The 22,805-nt window shown below is 41.8% G+C and overlaps 1 protein-coding gene across 2 annotated transcripts in view; it reads left to right on the plus strand.

Annotated features, from left to right (window-relative positions):
* The first annotated feature begins 239 nt into the window (after positions 1-239).
* The window catches only part of LOC144499709 (protein THEM6-like), a 50,506-nt gene continuing 27,940 nt past the window's right edge, over positions 240-22,805 (plus strand). Inside the window, exons 1-3 of one of the 2 annotated variants that reach the window (XM_078222036.1) lie at positions 240-588; positions 8,141-8,219; positions 19,135-19,267. In XM_078222036.1, the coding sequence (XP_078078162.1) occupies positions 447-588; positions 8,141-8,219; positions 19,135-19,267 (354 nt within the window). In that variant the 5' untranslated portion in view covers positions 240-446. Of the gene's footprint in view, positions 589-6,931; positions 7,281-8,140; positions 8,220-19,134; positions 19,268-22,805 lie in introns of those variants that run through there. The other variant, XM_078222038.1, reaches the window with a different exon arrangement.

Here is a 22,805-nt window from a genome sequence, read left to right on the forward strand (position 1 = left end):
AGGGGAGGAGACGGGGCCAGGTCTGAGCTCGCGCTTCCTCGCTGCACTGTGACGCTGGGCGGGGCCAGGGCTGAGCTCGCGCTTCCTCGCTGCATTGTGACACGGGGCTAGGGCTGAGGCTGAGCTCGCGCTTCCTCGCTGCACTGTGACGCGGGGCGGGGTCAGGGCTGAGCTCGCGCTTCCTCGCTGCAATGTGACGCGGGGCTCGGGCTGAGGCCGAGCTCGCGCTTCCTCGCTGCACTGTGATGCGGGAAGCGCGTGAAGAGGGAGGGAGGCCGGCATTGAGCTCGCGCTTCCTCCCCGCATTATGACGCGGGGAAGGGCGGGACAAGGCAAGGCTCGAGCTTCCCTACCGCATTGTGACGCGCGGGAAGCCATGGTGATGCAGGGGTGAAGGGTGAAGCCGCGGGTAGTCACTGTCCTCTTTCCGCCCTCAGACCGGCAGCATGTGGTTCGTGGCGGCCCTCCTGTCTATGCTGCCCTTCACCTTCTTCGACTTCTGGTACTTCATACGTGGGATCCTGGTGTTTATGATCTCTTCACTCGATGCCCCGGTGAAGGATATCCTGAAGGAGCAATCGGTCCGCGGTAAGGGAAGGAAAGCCGCGGCCGAGGCGCCGGGCTCACTGCACGGGGGAGGCGGTGGCAGCAGCTCGAGTCATTGGTTTCAGACAGCCGGGAAGCCGCTGGCACGACTTGGGCAATCGGTGTGAGGCAGGGCCTGCGTGATTGGGTGCTGTCGCTGCCCTCATGGGGTCAGCCTGGCGGGGGGAGGCCGGGAGGTTGATGGTGGCGGTCAGTGCGAGGCCGGAATGGTGGCGTTGGCAACCCACAATACAGTGCGGATGAAAGCGGCCTATCTTTGGCTGTTAGAGCTGGAGGCTGATTCTCCCAAAGCAAACCGGTGAACGAATAGGACACGACCAGGACCGATTTTACCGAGGAAAACGTGGAACAGTACCATAGATTAATATAAGGCAGGAGGAGGTCATTGGGCCCATTGTGTCCATGCCAGCTCTCGCTCAGAGCAAGGCCCCTGGTGCCACTTGCCTGCCTCCTCCCTGGAACACTGCAATTTTAAAATCTCTTTTGGATAATTATCCAATTCTTTGATTGAATCCGCTTCCAAAGTGCGCATACACAGTATCCCAAATCCTAACCACACTGTTAAAAATATTTTCCTTCTGTCACCATTGATTCTTTTGCCACTCGCTTTAAATTGGTGTCCTCTGGTTCTAGACCCTTATGCCAACGGGAACAGTTTTTCTCTATCTGCTCTGTCCCCCAAACCCTTAATGATTTTGATACCTCTGTCAAATCACCTCTTAATTCTCTCTCCTTCAAGGAGAACAGATCCACCTTTTGCAATTTATCATGTAACTGAAGTTCCTCATCGCTGAAATATAATTTAAGTCAGTTTTATATGGCTTACAACAAATATGCGTTCATTTAAGATACACACATCCAACAGGAACATTGGATCAACCACAGCTAACAAAATAAAGATTGCATTAAATAAAAGGAAGAGGCTTACAACGTTGCTAGAAAAAGTGGTAATCCCTAGGATTGGGAGCAATTCAAGATCCAGCGAAGGGTGACCAAGAAACTGATAACAGGAAAAGAGAACATGAAGGCAAGCTAGTGAGTAATGTAAAAGCTGACTGTCAAAACTTTGTTTGATATTGGAAAGGAAAAGATTAGCAACAGATGTGGGTCAATAACAGGGAGAGACAGGACAATTTTTAATGGAGAATAGGAAAATTGTGGAGAAGCTAAACAACTACTTTGTGTCTCTTCATAGAAGAAGATACAAAAATAGACAATATCAAACAGGTAATATTTGGAAAAAAAATAATTGGATTGAAGATTGCCTGGACCCAGATGAGCTACATCCCAGAATATTGAAGGAGGTGGTGATAGGAATAGTGAATGCATTGGTGATTATCTATCAAACTTAATTGATTCTTAGAAGGATCTTGTAGACTAGAAAGTAGCAAGTGTAACCCCACTATCTAAGGGGAGAAGAGAGAAACCCAAGAACTGCAGAGCTGTTAATTTGACTTCAGTAGTAGGGAAAACATTAGAATTTGTTATAAAAGATGTGATAACTGGACACTTAGAAATTAATAGTCGATTTGGGCAGAGTAAACATGAAAGGGAAATCTGTAGGAATTTTTTGAAGATGTTACTTGTAGTGTAGGTTAAAGGAGAGCCAGTGAATGTGGTGTATTTGTCTTTTCAGAACGCTTTTGATGAGGTCCCACACAGGTCAGTAAACAAAATTAGTGCACATGGGATTGGGGTTGATATATTGGCATGGATTGAGTTTTACAGACAAAACAGAGTAGGAATCCTCATTCTCACGGTGGTAGGTTAATAGTGGAGTAGTGCAAGGATCAGGGCCACAGTTATTCACAATCTTTTTATTGGGGATCAAATATAATATTTGCAAATTTGCTGATGACAAACTGGGTGGAAATGTAGTTGAGAGGAAGATGCAAAGAGGCTCCAAAGGAATTTGGACAGGTTAAGTGAATGGGCAAGGACATGGCAAATGGAGTATAATATGAATAAGTGTGAAGTTATCAACTTTAGTAGAATAAAAACAGGCCAAATATTTCTCAAATGTTGAAAGGTTTGGAAGTGTTGATGTTCATAGGGACCTGAGTGTCCTGGTTCATGTGTCACTAAAAGCTAGCATGCAAGTACAGCAAATAAGTTCGGACGGGCAAATGGTATGTTGGCCTTTGTTGCAAGGGGGTTTGAGTACAGGAGTAAAGAAGTCTCACTGCAATTGCATGGAGTTTTGATGAGACCTCATCTGGAATATTGTTCAGTTTGCCTCTCCTTAGCCAAGGAAGGATGTGCTTGCCATCAAAGGAGTGCAAAGGAGGTTCACCAGACTCAATCCCTGGGATGGAAGGTTTATTTTGTGAGGAAAGATTGAGGAAACCGGACCTGTATTCTCCAGAATTTTGAAGAATGAGAGGTGGCCTAATTGAAACTTGCAAAATTCTTACAGGGTATGACAGCGTAGATGTGGATAGATGTTTCCCCTAGCTGTTGAGACTTGAATCAGGCGACACAGTCTCAAAATAAGGGATAGGCCATTTTAGACTGAAATGAGGAAGAATGTCTTCAGTCAGAGGGTTGTGAATCTTAGGAATTCTCTATTCAAGAATTGTGGGAGTTCAGTCATTGAGCATGTTCAAGACAGGAATTGGTAAATCTCTGGACACTAATGACAACAAGGAACATGAGAATAGTGGGGGGAAATGGCTGAGAGGTAGATGATCACCCATGAACTGGTTAAATGGCCTAGCAGGCTTGATGGACTGTATGTCTTCCTTTTTCCTATGTTCCGATGAAATTGTCGTGAATCTTTTCTACATGGCTCCTGTGTTGCTATTTGCCATTACAGAACAGCATATTCTCATTCACAACTTATTTGACATGGGGATGTCTCAGTGTGTAACAGCAATGATGCCATTAAGCAGATTTTGGAAGTATCCGTACACAGCAAACCAGGAAGTTAAACACGTGTCATAATATTCATGTTTAATTAAAATTTTAGAAGCCAAATAAATGACGATGGTTGAATTAAGAGAGAAGCTAAAATAAACCAGTCAGTGTCCATATGCAGCAAGACCTGGGCGGCATACAGTCTTGGGCTGAAAAGTAACATTCATGCCACAGAAGCCAGTCAATAGGCAAACACAACAAGAGTGAACCTAACCATCTCCCCTTGATATTCAACAACATCACTATTGCTGAATCCTCTGAATAACTCACTTCCTGACTGCTCAAAGGCTGCCTGTGATCTACAAGACAATAAGTAAAGGAGTGTGATGGAATACTCTTCGCTTGCCTGGATTCGTGCAGCTCCAACAACACTTAATAAGCTTGACACCATCCATGATAACACATTGGCTCCCCATCCACCATGTTAACAATTCACTCCCTCCACTGCATATGCACAGTGGCAGCAGTGAGTACCATATATGCACTGCAGTAACTCTTTGACAACACCTTCCAAATCTGCAACTGCTACCACCTCGAAGGACAAGGGCAGTAGATGCCTGGGAACACCACCAGTTCCCCTCCAGGCCACACACCACCCTGACATGGGCGTATATCCGCATTCCGTAACTTTCACTGGGTCAAAATCCTAAAAACCCCTTCCGAACAGTGCTTTGGTGTACCTACTCCACTTGGACTTCAGCCGTTCAAGAAGGTGGCTTGCCATCACCTTCACAAGTGCAGCTAGGGGTGGGCAGTAATGCTGGCCTTCCCAGCGATGTCCACCTCCTGTGAAAGAACCTTTAGAAATGGTAAACAATCTTTGAAATCAGAAAATAATTTGTTTAAGTATTTGGATTGTTATCATAATGGAGAAATTTGATATTCCACAAATATAAAATTTGCTTTCCAAGGCTACAGAATTAAATAAGTAATTATGAATTAATACACACTTTTAAAAATACAGTTGCACCTCATTCTGCAAGTGTAACATTTTCAAGGGATACTGCAGTAAGACTAACAGTCTTAAGAGTAGGATAAAGGCAAAATAGTGTGGTTGCTGATTGGCTTCTGGAGGTGCCTTAACAGTACACATTGGAGAAATATAGAATCCCTATCAGTGATTTCTGGATTTCACATTTGTGGACTCCAGAAGTTGTTGCCAGTAATCCTACCCTTTTCCAGAGGATATATTGTTGACATTCCCACAGACAATTACTTCCACATTTACCTTATTGGTCTAATTGTAAAAACTCTTGAAATAAGGTGTAACCTTGAGCATCATCACTAATAATCACTCCTCATTAGTGGTCGTGCCTTCAGTTGCCTAGGCCGTAACCTTTAGAATTTCCTTCCTACACCTTTCTTTTCCCCTTTAAAGCAAACCTTAAAACATACCTCTTTGACCAAGCTTTTGGTATCTGACCTAAAATCTCCTTATGTGGCTCAGTGTCATATTTTATTTTATAATGCTCTTGTAAAGCATGGGACATTTTCTAACGTTAAAGGTGCTATGTTAAGGTAAGCTATTGTAGAGTCAATTGTCAGTTCAGCTATTCTGGTATTGGAAGGAAAACATGGTTCTTACGAAAAATTTAGAACCATTTAATGTCAATGCAGCTGTAAATTACACTTCCTGCTAATGTTTTACGATTTATGTCCAAATAAATTGCCTATGGAGACAACCTGTATTTTAGTTTACTCCCAGTTTTAAAAAAACAAGTTAAAGAATGGTATCGTAACTTACAAAAGACGTAGCAATTTTGGATGGTTTTGAACTTCCAAACCCTTGGTGCCTTCATGTCAATGTTGCAGTCAATATCTCCTCCATATAGCTTCTCATTTTCATCCCAATGAATTGCCTGTGCAGACAACTGGTGTTTTAGATTTTAGTTGACTGTGTATAAAATAAGTAAACTGTAGTCAGTTTAACAATAGGAAAGTCAGTTAGGATTCTCAGATTATGCTGCAAAAACCTCTGATCTCGTCCACGACTGGGAATCTCCAGTACCGCTGCAGTGAATGGGGATTTGGCTGAGGGCTAAATTCTCCATTCTCGCTGGAATCGGGGTGGGAATAAATGAGATCGGAGAATCAAAGAACAAAGAAAATTACAGCACAGGAACAGGCCTTTTGGCCCTCCAAGCCTGCATCGACCATGCTACCCGACTTAACCAAAACCCCCTACCCTTCTGGGGACCATATCCCTCTATTCCCATCCTATTCATGTATTTGTCAAGAAGTCCCTTAAAAGTCACGACCGTATCCGCTTCCACTACCTCCCCCCAGCAACGATCTCCTTTAAACCTTGTCCCTCGCACCTTGAACCTTTGCCTCCTATAGTAATTGATTCTTCCACCCTGGGAAAAAGCTTTTGACTATCCACTGTCCATGCCTCTCGTGATCTTGTAGACTTCTATCAGGTCACCCCTCAACCTCTGTCATTCCAGTGAGAACAAACCAAGTTTCTCCAACCTCTCCAAATAGCTGATGTCCTCCATACCAGGCAACATCCTGGTAAATCTTTTCTGTACCCTCTCCAAAGCCTCCACATCCTTCTGGTAGTGTGGTGACCAGAATTGAACACTATATTCCAAGTGCAGCCTAACTAAGGTTCTATAAAGCTACAACATGACTTGCCAATTTTTAAACTCAATGCCCTGGCCGATGAAGACAAGCATGTCGTATGTCTTCTTGACTGCCTTCTCCATCTGCATTGCCACTTTCAGTGACCTGTGTACCTATACACCCAGATCCCTTTGCCTATCAATACTTTTAAGGGTTCTGCCATTTACTGTATATTTCCTATCTGTATTAGACCTTCCAAAATGCATTACCTCACATTTGTCCGGATTAAACTCCATCTGCCACCTCTCCACCCAAGTCTCCCAACTGATCTATATCCTGCTGTATCCTCTGATGGTCCTCATTGCTATCTGCAAATCCACCAAACTTTGTGTTGTCCACAAACTTACTAATCAATCCAGTTACATTTTCCTCCAAATCATTTATATATATATAAACAGCAAAAGTCCCAGCACTGATCCCTGAGGAACGCCACTTGTCACAGGCCTCCATTCAGAAACGCACCCTTCCACTGCTACCCTCTGTCTTCTTTGACCGATGTGGAGATGCCGGCGTTGGACTGGGGTGAACACAGTAAGAAGTCTCACAACACCAGGTTAAAGTCCAACAGGTTTATTTGGTAGCAAATACCATAAGCTTTCGGAGTGCTGCTCCTTCGTCAGATGGAGTGGAAATGTGCTCTCAAACAGTGCACAGAGACACAACATCAAGTTACAGAATACTGATTAGAATGCGAATCTCTACAGCCAGCCAGGTCTTAAAGATACAGACAATGTGGGTGGAGGGAGCATTAAACACAGGTTAAAGAGATGTGTATTGTCTCCAGACAGAACAGCTAGTGAGATTCTGCAAGCCCAGGAGGTACGCTGTGGGGGTTACTGATAACGTGACATAAATCCAACATCCCGGTTTAGGCCATCCTCATGTGTGCGGAACTTGGCTATCAGTTTCTGCTCAGCAACTCTGCGCTGTCGTGTGTCGTGAAGGCCGCCTTGGAGAACGCCTACCTGAAGATCCAAGGCTGAATGCCCGTGACTGCTGAAGTGCTCCCCCACAGGAAGAGAACAGTCTTGCCTGGTGATTGTCGAGCGGTGTTCATTCATCCGTTGTCGTAGCGTCTGCATGGTTTCCCCAATGTACCATGCCTCGGGACATCCTTTTCTGCAGCGTATCAGGTAGACAACGTTGGCCGAGTTGCAAGACTGAGCCAGTTTTGTATCCACCTTGCCAGCTCACCTCTGATCCCATGCGACTTCACCTTCTGTACCAGTCTGCCATGAGGGACCTTGTCAAAGGCCTAACTGAAGTCCATGTAGACAACATCCATTGCCCTACTCTCATCAATCATCTTCGTCACTTCCTCGAAAAACTCGATCAAGTTCGTGAGACACGACCTCCCCTTCACAAAACCATGTTGCCTCTCACTAATACATCCACTTGTTTCCAAGTGGGAATAAATCCTGTCTCGAAGAATCCTCTCCAATAATTTCCCTATCACTGATGTAAGGCTCACCGGCCTGTAATTACCTGGATTATTCTTGCTACCCTCCTTAAACAAAGGAACAGCATTGGCTTTTCTCCAATCCTCTGGGACCTCCCCTGTAGCCAGTGAGGATAAAAAGATTTCTCTCAAGGCCCCAGCAATTTCCTCCCTTGCCCTTCTCAGTATTCTGGGGTATATCCCATCAGGCCCTGGGGGCTTGTCTACCTTAATGTTTCTCAAGAACCCCAATACCGCCACCTCTTCGATCTCCTGCCCAGGATGTTGAATATCTGGATGGCAGAGGTGGATCAGAAGAGCCTGTCACATAATTTAGGGGGTTCCCATCGAAGTTAGTGGATCCTGTAACAATCTGCTCACAGCACTTTCTGCAGGTCTGAATTTTCAGACCACTCATTGTTTCCAACATATACATTTTTAAAACTCTTAGACCTGTAATTTCAATATTGTCTTTTAAGTAGATATGTTAGTAATTTATTTGGATTATCACGGATCCTTTCCTAACAGCATCATGTTCATTCTACTGTATTCTAGGTATTGTGCTGTTGCAAGACATTGACTTCCTGGGCCACATGAATAATTCTCGATACTTGCGGGAATGTGACTTTGCTAGGTAATTATCATTTATGCTAAATTAAATGTGATTGTGTCAGAAATAGACACTTAAGTCACCAATAGTTCCAATAGATGCATAACTGTCAGTGGGCAAGGAAGAAAAATCTAAGGCAACCATTTTATCATTGAAAAGCTGCACATGAAAGTTGGGGAGTCGATACAAAATTATTTTTCAGGGATAATATTTAGTTGGTATGATGAATACATATGTGGAAAACATTTTGCCAGCTGAGATCACGAACATAACCCGTCTGCCAGTTAACAAGATCTTAATAGAGCTGTTAACTATTTCCCGAAATGAGATGTCAGTAGAGTTGACATTGAGTTCAGCCAAGTGAGTGACACTTTCTTCTGACATTGCTTAGTTTCTAATTCTAGGAAAAGTAAGTTGGAAAACATGATGTAGAAACTTAGTTTAATTGTTGAAATGAATTAAATTGAAATTATCCTCTGCTTGCTGGCTATAAGGGACTTATATGTAAAGAATTTGGACCGTCATCCCTATTTTAAGAACATAAGAACGAGGAGCAGGAGTAGGCCATCTGGCCCCTCGAGCCTGCTCCGCCATTCAATAAGATCACGACTGATCTTTTCGTGAATTCAGCTCCACTTACCCGCCCGCTCCCCATAACCCTTAATTCCTGGATTGTTCAAAAATTTATCTATCCTTGCCTTAAAAATATTCAATGAGGTGTAGCCTCAACTGCTTCACTGGGCAGGGAATTCCACAAATTCACAATCCTTTGTGTGAAGAAATTCCTCCTCAACTCAGTCCTAAATCTGCTCCCCCTTATTTTGAGGCCGTGCTCCCTATTTCTAGTTTCACCTGCCAGTGGAAACAACTTCCCTGCTTCTATCTTATCTATTCTCTTCATAATCTTATATGTTTCTATAAGATCTCCCCTCATTCTTCTGAATTCCAATGAGTAAAGCCCCAGTCTATTCATAAGCCAACAACTCCGGAATCAACCTAGTGAATCTCCTCTGCACCCCCTCCAGTGCCAGTATATCCTTTCTCAAGAAAGGAGACCAAAACTGTACACAGTACTCCAGGTGTGGCCTCACCAGCACCTTATATAGCTGCAACATGACCTCACTATTTTTAAACTCCATCCCTCTAGCAATGAAGGACAAAATTCCATTTGCCTTTTTAATTACCTGCTGCACCTGCAAGCCAACTCCTTGTGATTCTTGCACTGTATTTTGAATGTATATAATCCGTCAGCACAAAACTGCTCACAATTTGGCACTGACTGGCAAGCTGACTTTACGATGTTCATTGTGGGAAAAGGAAAATGTCACAGTGATATTCTTCAGAGATAGTGACTGAGGCACCTTGTTGGGACATTGCAGAGGAAGCATTACTCTAATGTAACCATAATATATATGATTTTGGTGTGCTGGGTGCTGACTGTGGCTGCTTGAATTGAAAAGTCTACCACAGTCGTAACAGCCTTCATCTTTTGATTGCCACAGTTGCCTTAAAAAGTATGATTAATAATGACTTAGTATTTCTCCACAAAATAAACCTGATAATTTTAATACACTCTTGTGATTTGTTCATACAAATGATTATCTTTCATTTTAAATTTTACAAAATGGTGACTAGTCTTCAAAGTCCGTGTCATGGGCATGTCCTGAAATGAACATACTGTTATGTGTGAAAGCCTTAATAGTTATATGGAACATTTTACATATTTTTTTAAAAATTGTTTACTTATCTTTAATTGTTATCCTTCCACTCTTACAGATAATGCACTACTGAACTGTTTTTACAATATTTTGTGTGTGGCGGGACTGATTCTGTAATTGGTCCTTCAATTGCTTCACTTTTGAGTTTAGTCACTTACAGTAGCATGGCTGGTTAAGTAATCATTACTTAGAAATTAGTTCATTGGATATGTCTACAAAATTGCTTCATATGCTGTCTGTTTTGCTGGACTAAGATAAAGAAAAATATTGGCTACATGGTTTCCTTGGATAGCTACATATAAAATAGCTGACTCAGCAACTTGTAAGTCAACTAAATCTGATTTTTCTATAATTATCACTAAAAATAATGTGTTGCAAATAAATATCATCTTTCAATTGGTGAACTAGGTATTTTGTATTTTGCTTGATTATTGCAATTAAATGGCTGGAGGAGGTGTCCATATGTTTCCTTGATATTTAACTCCACCTTTTGTTTACTGTACAGTGCATCTGCATCACTAGTATAAAATATCTGGCTTGTGAAAAATGTCGAATTTATTAATTTTCAGGGTATTTTAGCTTGTGCAGGTTAAACCGCAGATGTTTTAAAGCCAAATTAGGGAGTATGCTGTGTTGGAGCTTAAATGCAGTGTGCAGCAGTATGTTGGAAGGAAGCCAGTTTAGGCCTGCAATTTCCTACATGATAAACTAATCTTAGCAGCATGCAATTCCCCACAGGGAGAAAGGGAAAATCAACTCGTATGTCAATTTTTTGAAGGAGATAAAGGAGCGTGCCCACACTCTTAACCAGGAAATGGAAAGGGATTGGACAAAAGTACGTTTAAAACGGGGAAGAAGAATTAAAAGTAAGAAAAATGCTTTTAATGTGCACTTACCGTGGCTAATCCACCTACTTGCACATCTTTGGACACTAAGGGGCAATTTAGCATGGCTAACCCACCTAACCTGCACATGTTTGGACTGTGGGAGGAAACTGGAGCACCCAGAGGAGACACGGGAGAGAACATGCAAACTCCACACACAGTCACACAAGGTCAGAATCAAATCCAGGTCCTTGGCGTTGTGAGGCAGCAGTGCCAACCACTAAGCCACCATGCTGTAATCTAAAATAACCAAATTTACTGACCAATGCCCAAATTAAGAAATCACCAAGAAGAAGTCACTTTTGTAACTTTTGCTGAACATACAATCAGAATCGATATAAATTAAACGTTAATTATCAGGCAAATTAAAGTCAGTGCGAACTATAAATTTTCCCACCAGGACAAATCTCCAATGTCCTTTTAAACAGCCCCTTCACTGAACCTTCTGAGCATAATTGAATCGATTTCCAGTAGTGATGTAATTTATGGAAATTTTTTGACCTTTAAATGTAACTTATGGAAACTTTTTGACCTTTAACACATCATGAGTCTCTTTTAGTGGTTCACCAAAAACAGCTTTTTTCTCATGTCAGGCGGAGCAACACCTGTTATAAGAACAATACAGCTCAGGAACAGGCCCTTCGGCCCTCCAAGCCTGCGCCGCTCATGTGCCCACTAGAACATGCTTTTGTATCCCTCTATTCCCAGTCTGTTCATGTGGCTATCTCGATAAGTCTTAAACGATCCCAGCGTGTCCGCCTCAATCACCTTGCTTGGCAGTGCATTCCAGGCCCCCACCACCCTCTGTGTTAAATACTTCCCCCTGACATCTGTGTTGAACCATGCCCCCCTCACCTTGAACCCGTGACCCCTTGTGTTCGTCACCTCCGACCTGGGAAAAAGCTTCCCACTGTTCACCCTATCTATGCCCTTCATAATTTTATACACCTCTATTAGGTCGCCCCTCATCCTCCGTCTTTCCAGGGAGAACAACCCCAGTTTACCCAATCTCTCCTCATAGCTGAGACCCTCCATACCAGGCAACATCCTGGTAAACCTTCTCTGTACTCCCTCCAAAGCCTCCACGTCCTTCTGGTAGTGTGGCGACCAGAACTGGACGCAGTATTCCAAATGTGGCCTAACCAACGTGCTATACAGCTGCAACATCATATGCCAACTTTTATATTCTGTGCCCCGTCCAATAAAGGCAAGCATGCCATATGCTTCTTGACCACCCTCTCCACCTGTGCTACCACCTTTAAGGATCTGTGGACTTGTACACCCAGGTCCCTCTGTGTGTCTATATTCCTGATGGTTCTGCCATTTATTGTATAGCTCCCCCTTACATTAGATCTACTGAAATGCATCACTTCGCATTTATCTGGATTAAATTCCGTCTGCCATATCTCCGTCCAATGTTCCAGCCTATCTATATCCTGCTGTATTCTCTGACAATGTTCATCACTTTCCACAACTCCAGCAATCTTTGTGTCGTCTGCAAACTTACTGATCACACCAGCTACATCTTCCTCCAAATCATTTATATATATATCACAAACAGCAGAGGTCCCAGTTCAGAGCCCTGCGGAACACCACTAGTCTCAGACCTCCAACCGGAAAAAGACCCCTCCACTGCTACCCTCTGTCTTCTATGGCTAAGCCAGTTCTCCACCCATCTAGCTAGCTCACCTTTTATCCCGTGAGATTTAACCTTTTGCACCAGCCTGCCATGAGGGACCTTGTCAAATGCTTTACTAAAATCCATATAGACAACATCCACGGCCCTTCCCTCGTCAATCGTTTTTGTCACCTCCTCAAAAAACTCAACCAAATTTGTGAGGCATGACCTCCCTCGAACAAAAACATGCTGTCTATCGCTAATGAGATTATTCAGTTCTAAATGCGCATATATCCTATCTCTAAGAATCTTCTCCAACAATTTCCCTACCATGGACGTCAAGTTCACTGGCCTATAATTATCCGGGTTATCCTTGCTACCCTTCTTAAATAAAGGGACCACATTTGCTATCCTCCAATCCTCTGGGACCTCACCTGTGTCCAGTGAAGAGACAAAGATTTCTGTTAGAGGCCCAGCAATTTCATCTCTTGCCTCCCTGAGGAGTCTAGGATAGATGCCATCTGGCCCTGGGGATTTGTCAGTCTTAATGTTTCCTAAAAAACCTAACACTTCCTCCCTTGTAATTGAGATTTTTTCTAACGGGTCAACACATCTCTCTGAGACAATACCAGTCAACATATCCTTTGTGAATACTGATGCAAAGTATTCGTTTAGGATCTCACCTACTTCCTTTGGTTCTAAGCATAATTCCCCTCCTTTGTCCCTGAGAGGTCCGATCCTTTCCCTAACAACCCTCTTGTTCCTAACGTATGTATAAAATGCCTTAGGATTCTCCTTAATCCGGTCTGCCAAGGACATTTCGTGACCCCTTTTTGCTCTTCTAACTCCCTGTTTGAGTTCTTTTCTACTTTCTCTGTATTCCTCCAGTGCTCCATCTGTTTTTAGCTGCCTGGACCTCATGAATGTCTCTTTTTTCTTTTTGATTAGACCCACAATTTCACTGGTTAACCACGGCTCCCGAATCCTACCTTTCCTATCCTTCCTCTTTACAGGCACATGCGTCTCCTGCAGTCCTATCAACTGCTCCTTAAAAGACTCCCACATGCCAGATGTGGATTTATCTTCTCCAAATCTCTCTGACTGAGAGTTTAAGGCTGGAATCTCATCAATGTTCACGCCAACAGGATTTTCCCACCCTGAGTTTAGGTGCACCCACAATGATGTTAGGGAGGGAATTCCAGGATTTTGACCAAGTTACCATGAAGGGACGACAATATATTTCCAAATCAGGATGGTGAATGACTTGGAAGGGTACTTGCAGAAGGTGGTGTTCCCAGGTTTCTGGTGCTCTGGTTAATTTAATCAAGAACTGCATTATCATGTGTTGACCTTTTAACATAGTCTTTGAGTTACCCTTTTAACTCTTGATTGCCAGTTTCTTCCATGTTTGAGTGTTTTGAATATCCGAGTCTGGGAAGAAAATCTCAATCAGCCAAATTTTCCTCATCTTGTTTAGATTTAGGATCATCTAATCTTGTTTCTAGGATTTAACTCTTCAGTGATCTTCTCCAGGAGACAGATTTAAAACTGCCCCTTTTGTACAAGGTGTTCATTCTTTTGCTGAATAAAATCTTCATCAGCTGCTTTAAGGACTTTATTAAGATTATGTCAATGATCAGACAAAAAATCTTGATGCCCTTTTCTAGTCAGTTCATGAATTGTTTTGTTATTTTTCCTTTCAGTCTTCCCATTCAGCATAAGGTTTGTCTAGTTTTCTAGCAAGTGATAGCTTCATCAGTCTGAAGTTTTGATTTATATTTAAGAACATGTATCCTTCCTCACGGCTCTGTGCATCAGTATTAGTTGCAGCTGAACCGTTCACTTTCAAAGCAGTTCTCTCCTTGTTTCATCATTAGCTCTGAGCACTGTTGCTATCTGCTCTGAAACACCTTGTTCGTGCTTTGCTTGCGTGTTTATTTCAGATGCCTTTGCCTTGCCTCTAATTGCCATTAACCCTTTGTTTTCAGTCTGATGCTCTAATATCCTTTTAACAATAGCATTCTAAATCTCTGACTCTTTAGTTGAAACAGCAGAAGCAGTAATTTTTACTGCATGGCTACAGAAAGTCATGGGTCTTTGTACGTCACTGGATTTTTTTGGTACATTTTCAGTTTTAGCAGCTTCACTGAGATTTTCTGAAAACCGCTGGTAATGACAATACTCTATCACCAGCCAGGGTAATTTCCCTATAGATAAATACCTTCAATAACTAAATTAGACACAACCCTCACAATAACGGAATTAGTGACCAAATCACATTTTAGGTTAACTCTATTCAATAGAGTGACTAAACAACTCCCATCAATACCCTATATTGATACATTTCATTTCACACATTTTCTGGAGGGTAATACTAGTCCTCTGAGAAAACCATCAATTGGGCTAATGCCATATCTTCAACAATATTGATTTGCTGGCCGGCTTCACCAGGCAGACATGTGGATACTTTACCTTTAAGCACAAAACCCCATAATTTTCTATGCTCTGACCTCTCCAACAGTAAATAATATTAAAAGCTACTAATTTGTCATGAGTATAACTCATTGGTACAATATTTTCTGAAGAAATACTATGCAATCCTGCAAATGCTACAGCTAATTTAATTTAACCTTTTAACTTTGAAAAAGCCTGCTTTTATATACTCCCTCTTATGGCAAAAGTAACATGTGAATTTGAACATTTGAATCATATTTAACCTCTAGCCTGTCTTTTTCACTTCTGGGTATTTGTCTTTTCATTTTTGCCATCTTCCTTACTAACCAGGGTTCTGTGTATCAACAAACCTCTTATATCTCAAGTTTCTGTGTAATTTCATAATCAATGGCATGCTGCTAGCGTGCTTTGTGAGACAATTCATAATTGTTTGCTGTTATTCCAGTTCTCTTAAACTTTATGATCTTCAGGTGGGACCATATTCCCAAAGGAATACTATATTTAAATTGTTCCTTTAGCATTACCTTCCCATGGATTTCAAAATCTTGTTCAACCAGAGCAGACCCAATGGGCCAAATGGCCTACTTCTGCTCCTGCATCTTATGATCTTAAGACCTATACCACCAAGCAAAAAGCATTTCCTTTCCTCTAGTAAATTACACAGAAGTTGATGGTTTCTTCCTTACATTTCTAAGCATTGGCCTGTAAGCCTTCAGCACTGGTGCATGGGCATTGAGAACAGTTTTCAATTTATCATAATTACAACCTGTATTTCTGAAAGAGACGAGTTCACTTCCAAAGTCTTCTGTATACAACAGGCTCTGTAGTAAAATAATCCAACTTTTTTTCAGCCATTGCAGTTTCATAGTAGTCTTTTCAAACAATGCAAACAAATTTCAACATATTCTTTGTCCAATATACAATTCAGAGTTAAATCTGATTTGTCATCATATTTTCCTGCCACCTCTTAAAGTTTAAAGATTATTTTATTAGTGTCACTTAGGCTTACATTAACACTGCAATGAAGTTACTGTGAAAATCCCCTAGTCATCACACTGCGGCGCCTGTTTGGGTACACTGAGGGAGAATTTAACACGGTCAATGCACCTAACCAGCACATCTTTCGGACTGTGGGAGGATACTGGAGCACCTGGAGGAAACCCACACAAACACGAGGAGAATGTGCAGACTCCGCACACAGTGACCCAAGCCGGGAATCAAACCTGGGTCCCTGCCGCTGTGAGGCAGCAGTGCTAGCCACCATGCCACCCCTTGTTCATGTAATCAAAATTTGTTTTGCTTAGATCAAGTTTCCTCACTTTTCTTTGTAATTCAAGGTTTTCCCTTTCAACTTTTTCTTTTTCTGTTTGAGTTTTGTTCAATGTTTGCATTTTTTTCTTTAGCCCTCGTTTTCTGAATTCAAATTTTTTCCTTTCCCTTTCTTTCTGGAATTCATGTTTTACCTTGCTCTGTCTCTTTCCAATTTAAGTTGTTTAATTTGTAATTGCCTAAGTGCTATTGGGATCATCCTTTCCCTCAAGTTTGGAAGTGTTGAGCCAATACTTAAACAATCGCCATCATTTTAACCCCTACTTTCAAGTCGACTCCTGATTTTCCTTCCACAGACTCCAAATTAACTGCTGAAAACCATCCACAAACAGATCTCCTCATTCTAGAAATGTCTGAGCATTGAACCTAGCCATGCTGACTTTTCAGTAAATGCAGCAAGAGTAACTGTGGAATCTTGTTTGTTTAAACTCTGGCAAATTCCAGTGCATCTGTTTTCCACTTTGAATTCATATGCTGCAAAAGCCCCCAATTTGTTACTATCCCTGGAGAGACCAAGAACTTTTAATAAGCGAAATATATTTCCAGTGACCGATGCAACTGATAGTGTGACAAAATTTCACGTTTTAAGATTTTTACTGTAACAAACAAACTGAAACCAACATTAACCTAACATTACTTCGTAGACAAGTCATAACATCAAACAAAAGAACAAGTTATTCCCTATTACCTTCTTATCAAAATCTAAAACCCATGCCATGTTTATACATTAAAAAAAGCAATCTCAGCAGAAATGGAATCTTGTGTTCAAAATCCCAAATTCCTCCTGGCTTTAACAGGACCTCTTCTCCCCACACTACCAGGATGAACCTTCCAGTGTCCTTTCAAACAAAGTCTCTTCACTCAACGTTCTGAGCATAATTGTATGGCATTCCAGTAGCTAGGCACCCTCTTGTGATTCCTTGGTCTTTAACTCTCTGCAACCCTTGTTTCTTTGACTCCGGAATCTTCTCACCAGTCTGCTGAGTGGTTAACCCAAAACAGTCATAGAATCATAGAATCCCTACAGCGCAGAAGGAGGTCATTCGGCCCATCGAGTCTGCACCGACCACAATCCCACCCCAGCCCTATCCCCCTAACCCTACTTATTTACCCTACTAACCCCATGACACTAAGGGGCAATTTAGCATGGCCAATCAACCTAACCTGCACATCTTTGGACTGTGGGAGGAAACCGGAGCACCCGGAGGAAACCCACGCAGACACGGGAGAACGTGCAAACTCCACACAGACAGTGACCCAAGCGGGAATCGAACCCAGGTTTCTGGTGCTGTGAGGCAGCAGTGCTAACCACAGTGCCACCATGCCACCCTCTTTTCTTCAGAATAGCACAGCAGCACGTGTTGTGGATCGTCTTCTCCAAATCTCTCTATCTGACCTATTCTGAGTCTGCGCAGCCAGATCAGTTGCCTCTTGTGTCCAGGTGTTGAAACATGCGCCTTACTTTCAACAAGTTTAGACTTGAACCAGATTTTGGCAATGCCATTAGTTAATCTGGTCGCGTTATCAGGTCTAAAATAGCCTGTTCCTTGATTGATTCCAAAATGTATTGTCATCAGAAACTGTACTGAATACACTCCATGAGCTTATCCTCATGACTACTTTTGCCAATTTGCCCAATCGCAATGAAGATTAAAATCTTGGATGATCATTGCAGTACCTTTCTTACAAGCCTCCATTATTACTTGATTTATATTCCGCCCTATAGTGTAGCTACTATTTGGGAATGCCAGTGACTTTTTTTGCTGTTTCTTATCTCCACCCAAACTGATTCTGCATTTTGATCCTCCAAACCAAGAACATTTCTCACTACTGTTCTGATCTCACCCTTTATTAACAGAGCTACTCTACCTCCCTTTCCTTTCCTTTCTGTTCTTCCAAATTGGTTGATGATGAGAACAAATAGCCAGTGGAGCAGGAGGAGCCAGAGTATGAGGGGAACATTCTTAATAATATGAAAGAAGATCTTGGGCATGGGGCCAGAAATCAGTGTAAATGGAATAGCCACAGTCTAAATACATGTTATGGAATAGACACAGTCTTTCAGATCATTGAGAGTGGCAGGGTTCCTGGCTTACTTTTTTGTCTCATATCTACTGGAGAGAAAAAAACAGCAACAGTGGCGAGCCATCTGCCTGTGATGTCCAAGTTACGCTGAAACAGATGAAATCAAAATTGACTCAATCACAAGTGTCGCTTTAAAAATAAGGGGTCGCTCATTTAAGACAGATGGGGAGAATTTTTTCTCGAGAGGGTCATGAGTCTTTAGAACGCTCTTTCTAAAAGGCAGTGGAAGCAGAGTCTGTGAACATTTTTAAGGCAGCAGCTGGTAGATTCTTGATAAGTAAGGGGGTGAAAGGTTATAGGGGGTAGGTGGAAATGTGGAGGTGAAGTTTCAATTGAATCAGCCATTATCTCATCAAATGAAGCAGGCTCAAGGGGCTGAGTGACCCACTCCTGCTCCTACTCCTAATTCCTATGTTTGCATATCGCATTTCATTTCTAAATCATGCACGTCTGACACTTTCTTTTTATTTTGGTGACCCAAGAGTAGGAATGTTGAACAGTATTGATTGTCAGTTGTCATGTTTAGACTGCTAGTCATCAAACTAACACAGGTTTGCAATCCTTTGCTCACTCTGAATTATGGTCTCCAGAGATAAAAGGTAATTACTTTGACAAATTAATTCTTCATCCCTATGGCATTTCATTAATTGTCCATTAAATATCCACACAGGCATTTTTATGATGTAGTTCAAGTTTTTATTTATTTAAACGAGATGTAAGGATTGTTTCAAAACTGTTCCTTTGAGATAAATCAGATTTGAACTTTGTACACTTCTGAATAATGCAAAAATGGTTTCTCCTTATATTTTATGGATATTACGGATGCTGCTTATATTTTATGTATTTTTCAGGATCTCCCTCTATATCCGCAATGGCATATTCCACGTAACGCGAAAGTTAAAAGCTAATATGGTGCTTGGTGCCGCAACCATACGATACAGACGATCTCTGCGTTTATTTGAACAGTTCAAGATTCGGTCCAGAGTAAGTTGGTACTTTCCCTTTAGCATGGTCTAGCAAAAGAGTATTGAGTCAAGATGAGTAGGCTGTGGATATCACATGGAGTTTCTGAAGGTAAATCAGGTGGTATGCTGTGTGGCACCATCTTGAAGCAGACAATTTCCTCAGACTAAGCGGCAAGAGACTGACTATGCCTTGCAGTTATGGAGCTGGCTTTCATCATACCTGGTGCTCATCTGTATTGGATTATCTGCCATATTGGCAGGAGCTTAATGTCATGCCTTGCACAGTTTACTTATAAAGTACAAACGTGTTTAAACTGATCTGACCTCGTTAAGCTTGCGTCTTGTTTTAAGTAAACATTTTCTTGAGGTCAGTTGTAGTTTAATTGTTGTTTAATAAAGAAAGTTTCCAGATTGGACCACACTTGTAAACTCCCAGTGCCAGGTCAGAAAAGGCGTCATAAAATAATTTGATTTCTTATTTTGAAACTTTTAATGCTTGCAGCATGACGTCTGAAGTGTGAAGGATGTGCTTAAAACTTTTATATGGATAGATTTGTCATTTGCAAAGTTTACATTTGACATTTGGAAAGAAAATAATAAATAATACATGATCTCATCATCCAGCGCATCTCAAAGTGTAAATTTCACATGTAAATTCATTTGAAATATTGTCCTTGTTTCTAACTAGGTGAAAATGATAGCCATTTTTACAGAAATGGAATGAATGATTAGTTGATTTTTTTTATGATTCTGGCAGTGGAACGATATTGGCCATGACATGGGAAGAACTCCCTTTAGTTTAGGATTTAATGTTAGAGATGGCTAAACAGGTTCCAAGGCAGCTGGAGCTGCAAAATCTGAGTGACATCCAGGCTCAGGAGGGGTCAATCCAGTATGAAGGCCCAAAGTTGGGAGCCCTGCCCCACCAAAAAACCTGCGGAACAGCCCACCGAAACCACCAAAGGGGCAGAAAGAGCCTTTCCAACTATTTCAAAATGTTCTAGATATGACGCCAAAATGAATCATTGCCGTGGAGAATATCCAGACAGGGAGCTGAATGCTTTGTGGCAAGACTGAATATTTTAAATAATTCTGCAGTTCTAAAGCATAATTTGAGGGAAGAGAGCTGAACCAGGCTAACATCGATTCTGAAGTATAGGAAATTAAGATATTGAAGATAAAGATTTCCTGGGAGAAATAAAGGAACCCGATAATACTTCTGGACTGGAGAGTTGGAAGTCCAAGTATACAGAACAGAATTTAAACTGGACATTGGGGCTGGGATCACAGCCTTATCAGACAATTGGACCGGCTTAATGATGTTGAGAAGCACAAACCTCGAGAGTGAAGGGTCAGAAACTTCAACCCCCGGATATAAAGATAAAGGGTGAAATTTTCAAAGAAGAATGGCAAGCGTCAGGTTCCGACTGAAAACTGGCACTTTTCTCCCCAGAAACACAGCCAAATTTTCACTCCAGATCTTCTGACACTTTTGTCAAAAAAAAAAACCATGTTCAGCGCTGTCATCCACAGAGATCAGAAAGGGCGCCCCAATGTCAAAGTAAAGGCTCCCCTCTTTCCTCCCCTACCAAGGACTTCAGGATCCCCAGCAGACTAAGGGGACACCCTCAACCCTAGAACACAAGAGGGCCAATCTCTCCCCCTACCCCCCCCCCAAAAAACCCCAAAAACAAACAAATTGACAAAATCAGGCTCTGTTAACGCCACTCAAAAGAGCTCCATCTCATGTCTTCTGTTTGTCTGGTAAAGTTGTCGAAGTGTTCTTTCTACGAAGCTGAATGCCAGCAGTGGATTTTGGCAGATCCCCTTTGACCATGAGGCAAGGTCGTTGACAAAATTTTTCACCACCTTCAGTTGCTTTTGTTGCATTCGATTTCCTTTTCCCATATCCTCTGCACCAGAATCTTTCAAAGCAATGTTCAACATCCTCTAAGGCAGAGAAGGAATTATTTGCCACATGGATGACCTGCCTATTCAAGCTGCTACCAAAAAAGAGCATGACCATAGATTGTGGGAGGTTTTAAAAGTGCTTGAAAAGCAGAACAGGCCTCAAGCTGAAGGAAAGTACAAGTTTGGGAAAACCACGATCAGATTTTTAGGCTATTATATGCCAAAGAGGGACAATAATATATTCCAAAAGTCCAAGCTGATAAAAGAATTTCCATAGCCCAGGTGTGTTACTGACATACAAAGACTTTTAGGCATTGTCAACCAGATGGAGCAATTCATCCCAAATCTGTCTGCCATCAACAAACCTTTATGAGACTGCTGGGAAAAGTTCAGCATCGGTACTGGTGAATTCCTTTGACTGAATCAAAGGAGCTACTCATCTCCACGGTCATGCTTTCACTTTATGACCTCAAACTGCTGACAATAGCGGCAGCTGCTGCATCATTGACAGAGTTTGGAGCCATTCCTCGATATCCAGGAAGATGACGAGAAAAAAAAATGTTTATTAAGCCTCTAGATTAATGACGAAGTCTGTGAAACAATTGAAAAGGAAGCACTAGTGGTGACATGAGCTTGGAAAAAAAATTCAGATTACTTAATAGGCTTTACATTTCAGGATTGAGATGAACCATAAACCTCTGATAAATCTCCTGAACTCTAAGATGCTGCCACGGATGCAACATTTCCAGCTAAGACTCGCACGCTATGATTCTATTGTACAATCTGTGCGGGGAAAGATCGAGAGCTACAATTGACTAGGCTTTAGCACAACATTTAATGCTAATCTCTGAGGTGGAAACATATTATTCATTAATAGCAAGACCCGTACCAGCCTCTGCAAAAAAGAAGCTCTGATTGAAGAAGCTCACTTGAAGGGTGCAGAATGAAGTCAAGTCAAAACATACTGCCAAGACAGTTGGCCTGAATATGTCCCAAACAATCATGTGTCAAGACAGTACAATGGACAATAAAAACATCTGATGATCGTTAAAGACCTTCTAGAGTTCAAAAGTAGACTAATAATCCCAAGAGCAATGAAAGAAGACATTCTCCACGAATTCCACTGTGATCATTACCAAATGCAGAGCATAGGCACAACAATCAGTTTGGTGATCAGGAATATCGAAAGCTATAGAAGACTCTATTTCTTGGCCATCAGCAGCCAAAACCAGCACAACCATTACTACTTTCAACATTTTATGCCCACACCTTCACAAATGCTGGGAATGGATCTGTTTAACTTGAGGGAAAATCTACCTCATAATCATTAACTATTATTCTAGTTGATTGGAAATCAGCAGACTCCGTACCACAATTGCAGAAGCTGTGGTAAAAGCTCTGAAACACACTTACTCTGTGTGTAGTATTATTCATGAGATAGTCTTGGACAATTGTCCGCAGTTTACGTATGAACATTCTGATAATGCCCAGCAGAATGGATTCCAGCATGTGACCGGTTTGCCATACCATCCACAGGCTAATGGAGCAGCAGAGAGGGACGTAAAAACTATCAAGATGTTGATGAAAAGCAATAATGACCTCAAGTTGGCTTTACACAATTACACGGCAATGACATTCAGTTAAGG

The sequence above is a fragment of the Mustelus asterias genome, chromosome 10 (genome assembly GCF_964213995.1).
Source record: "Mustelus asterias chromosome 10, sMusAst1.hap1.1, whole genome shotgun sequence".
In the NCBI taxonomy this organism is placed as follows: Eukaryota; Metazoa; Chordata; class Chondrichthyes; order Carcharhiniformes; family Triakidae; genus Mustelus; species Mustelus asterias.